Consider the following 2293-nt stretch of genomic DNA (forward strand, 5'->3'; position numbering starts at 1 on the left):
ATAACCACAACACACTGTAAGAATGATTTACTGTATTTAACAAGTTATAACCACAGCACACTGTAAGAATTATTTACTTTATTTAACAAGTTATAACCACAGCACACTGTAAGAATTATTTGCTGTATTTAACAAGTTATAACCACAGCACACTGTAAGAATTATTTACTGTATTTAACAAGTTATAACCACAGCACACTGTAAGAATTGTTTACTGTATTTAACAAGTTATAACCACAACACACTGTAAGAATGATTTACTGTATTTAACAAGTTATAACCACACCACACTGTAATACTTATTCACTGTATTTAACAAGTTATAACCACAGCACACTGTAAGAATTATTTACTGTATTTAACAAGTTATAACCACAGCACACTGTAAGAATTATTTACTGTATTTAACAAGTTATAACCACACCACACTGTAAGAATTATTTACTGTATTTAACAAGTTATAACCACAGCACACTGTAAGAATTATTTACTGTATTTAACAAGTTATAACCACAGCACACTGTAAGAATTATTTACTGTATTTAACAAGGTGTCTGCAGACTGCAGGTATACCACATCCAGGGACGTGCAGAGCATGTTAGAGAGGCAGGGGCTGAAATCTCTAAAAGGGCCTTTGGTGAAGAAATCTAAAATAGCAGACCTTTATGCGTGTTGTGAGCTTGGAGGTCGGCTATTTTCAGTACTTGATACGACACTAAACTAAGCATAATCAAGTGAATACTGGAGATGTGGCGTACAGCATGGATTTCTACACAGAGAGGGAAATTCTTTCAACATAAGATGCTGCATTCAAGTTCAGGAGAGTTTGGACAAGGCAATTCTCTTGAACGCTGCCTTCAGGTATGGCATGGAAAGAGGGGGCATTTGCATTTCTTTCACCATAGTTAAAACTGCATTCATGGTCTGGAGAGGACACTTTTTACTGACGAAAAAAAGGGCAGCAAAGCCATCATCACCTTATACCTGTGTGCTCTGCTGTTAGCACTTGATGTTTTCTTCACAAAAGTGACGTGAATTAGCAGACATATTTGGCTATGAGTGCAAAAGGCACAAGTTGGCACCTCGTTGGCATTAACTCGTCCCATAACCTCTCTCTCTCTCACTCTCTCTCTCTCTCCCTCCCTCACTCCCTCCCTCTCTCTCTCTCTCTCTCTCTCTCTCTCTCTCCCTCTCTCTCTCTCTCTCTCTCTCTCTCTCTCCCTCCCTCCCTCCCTCCCTCTCTCTCTCTCCCTCTCTCCCTCCCTCCCTCTCTCTCTCCCCCAGGACGACATGCGGGCGTTCGGTGCCAGCCTGGGCGCGGTGAGCAGCCGCTACCAGGAGAGGCGGAGCCACCTGGACGCTCTGCACCAGGAGCTCAGCAACGAGCTGAGGTGGGTTCAGGAGGCACTGGGCTCCTTCCCCCCTCCCTCCCCCTCCTCCTCCCCCTCCTCCCCCTCAGCGGGGGGGGACGGGGGAGGGGGTCCGAACTGCAGCTTCTCGGCGGTGGTCCTCAACAACAACGAGATGAACGAGGCGCTCAAGGAGCTGCTGAACCGCTCGTGCGGCGGAGAACTGCTGTCCTCGGGCATCGACCTGGACCTGAGCGACGCCGGCCAGCAGAGATGAACTTTATTTATTTTTCCAGACGTTCCCGTTCGCCCAATTTTCAACCCAGCTTGTTGCCAATACGGCTCGTTCTTTTTACCTCGTCTGATGACTGTAAGCTGATGGGGGGTCACGCCGCCGTGTACAGTAAAAACATCTCCCATAACGCTGCTCTCAAAAATCCATCACACGTTAGCAATAATGGAGTCCCAAATTACTTCCTGGCTGTTTTCTGTGGATCTGTTCTAGAAAATGCAATTCTATGCTCTGAATGGATGGCAAGCGAAGCGGCCCAATTCACATGAATTCTTTGCATAAGGCTGCCCTCTGCCGCCAGCTAGGCCAAAGTACACATATGAGCGTTGTATTGTAAAAATAATTAGTTTGAAAATATCAATAGATAATTTTCTTTAACATCACAAAGGTAAGCTGCTTTTTGCTGGCACCAGCCCCAATAAATAAATAATAACATCTGGCAGTAGAACTGTTAATGGTCACCAGCGATTGGTCTAATCTTCTTAACCCACCCTCTAGAGCAGGGTTCCCCAATAGGCGGCCCGCGGGCCATTTGCGGCCCACAGGGGGCTACTGTCTGGCCCCCACCAACCCATGTAATAATGGTGGTATAAGAGCAGCAACAACACTAGTATATCGTCGTTGTCGGGTGGAAATCTCGCATCTCCAAATT

The 2293-nt window shown here is 45.5% G+C and overlaps 1 protein-coding gene across 1 annotated transcript in view; it reads left to right on the top strand.

Moving 5' to 3' along the window:
- Positions 1–1626, top strand: part of dapk2a (death-associated protein kinase 2a) — a gene marked incomplete at both ends in the record, with an annotated part of 21734 nt that extends 20108 nt beyond the window's left edge. Inside the window, one exon of the mRNA XM_080729867.1 lies at positions 1285–1626. Within this exon, the coding sequence (XP_080585993.1) occupies positions 1285–1626 (342 nt within the window). The remainder of the gene's footprint in view (positions 1–1284) is intronic.
- Positions 1627–2293: the final 667 nt, after the last annotated feature.

This window comes from Nannobrachium achirus (genome assembly GCF_963921795.1).
Source record: "Nannobrachium achirus genome assembly, chromosome: 7".
Classification (NCBI taxonomy): domain Eukaryota; kingdom Metazoa; phylum Chordata; class Actinopteri; order Myctophiformes; family Myctophidae; genus Nannobrachium; species Nannobrachium achirus.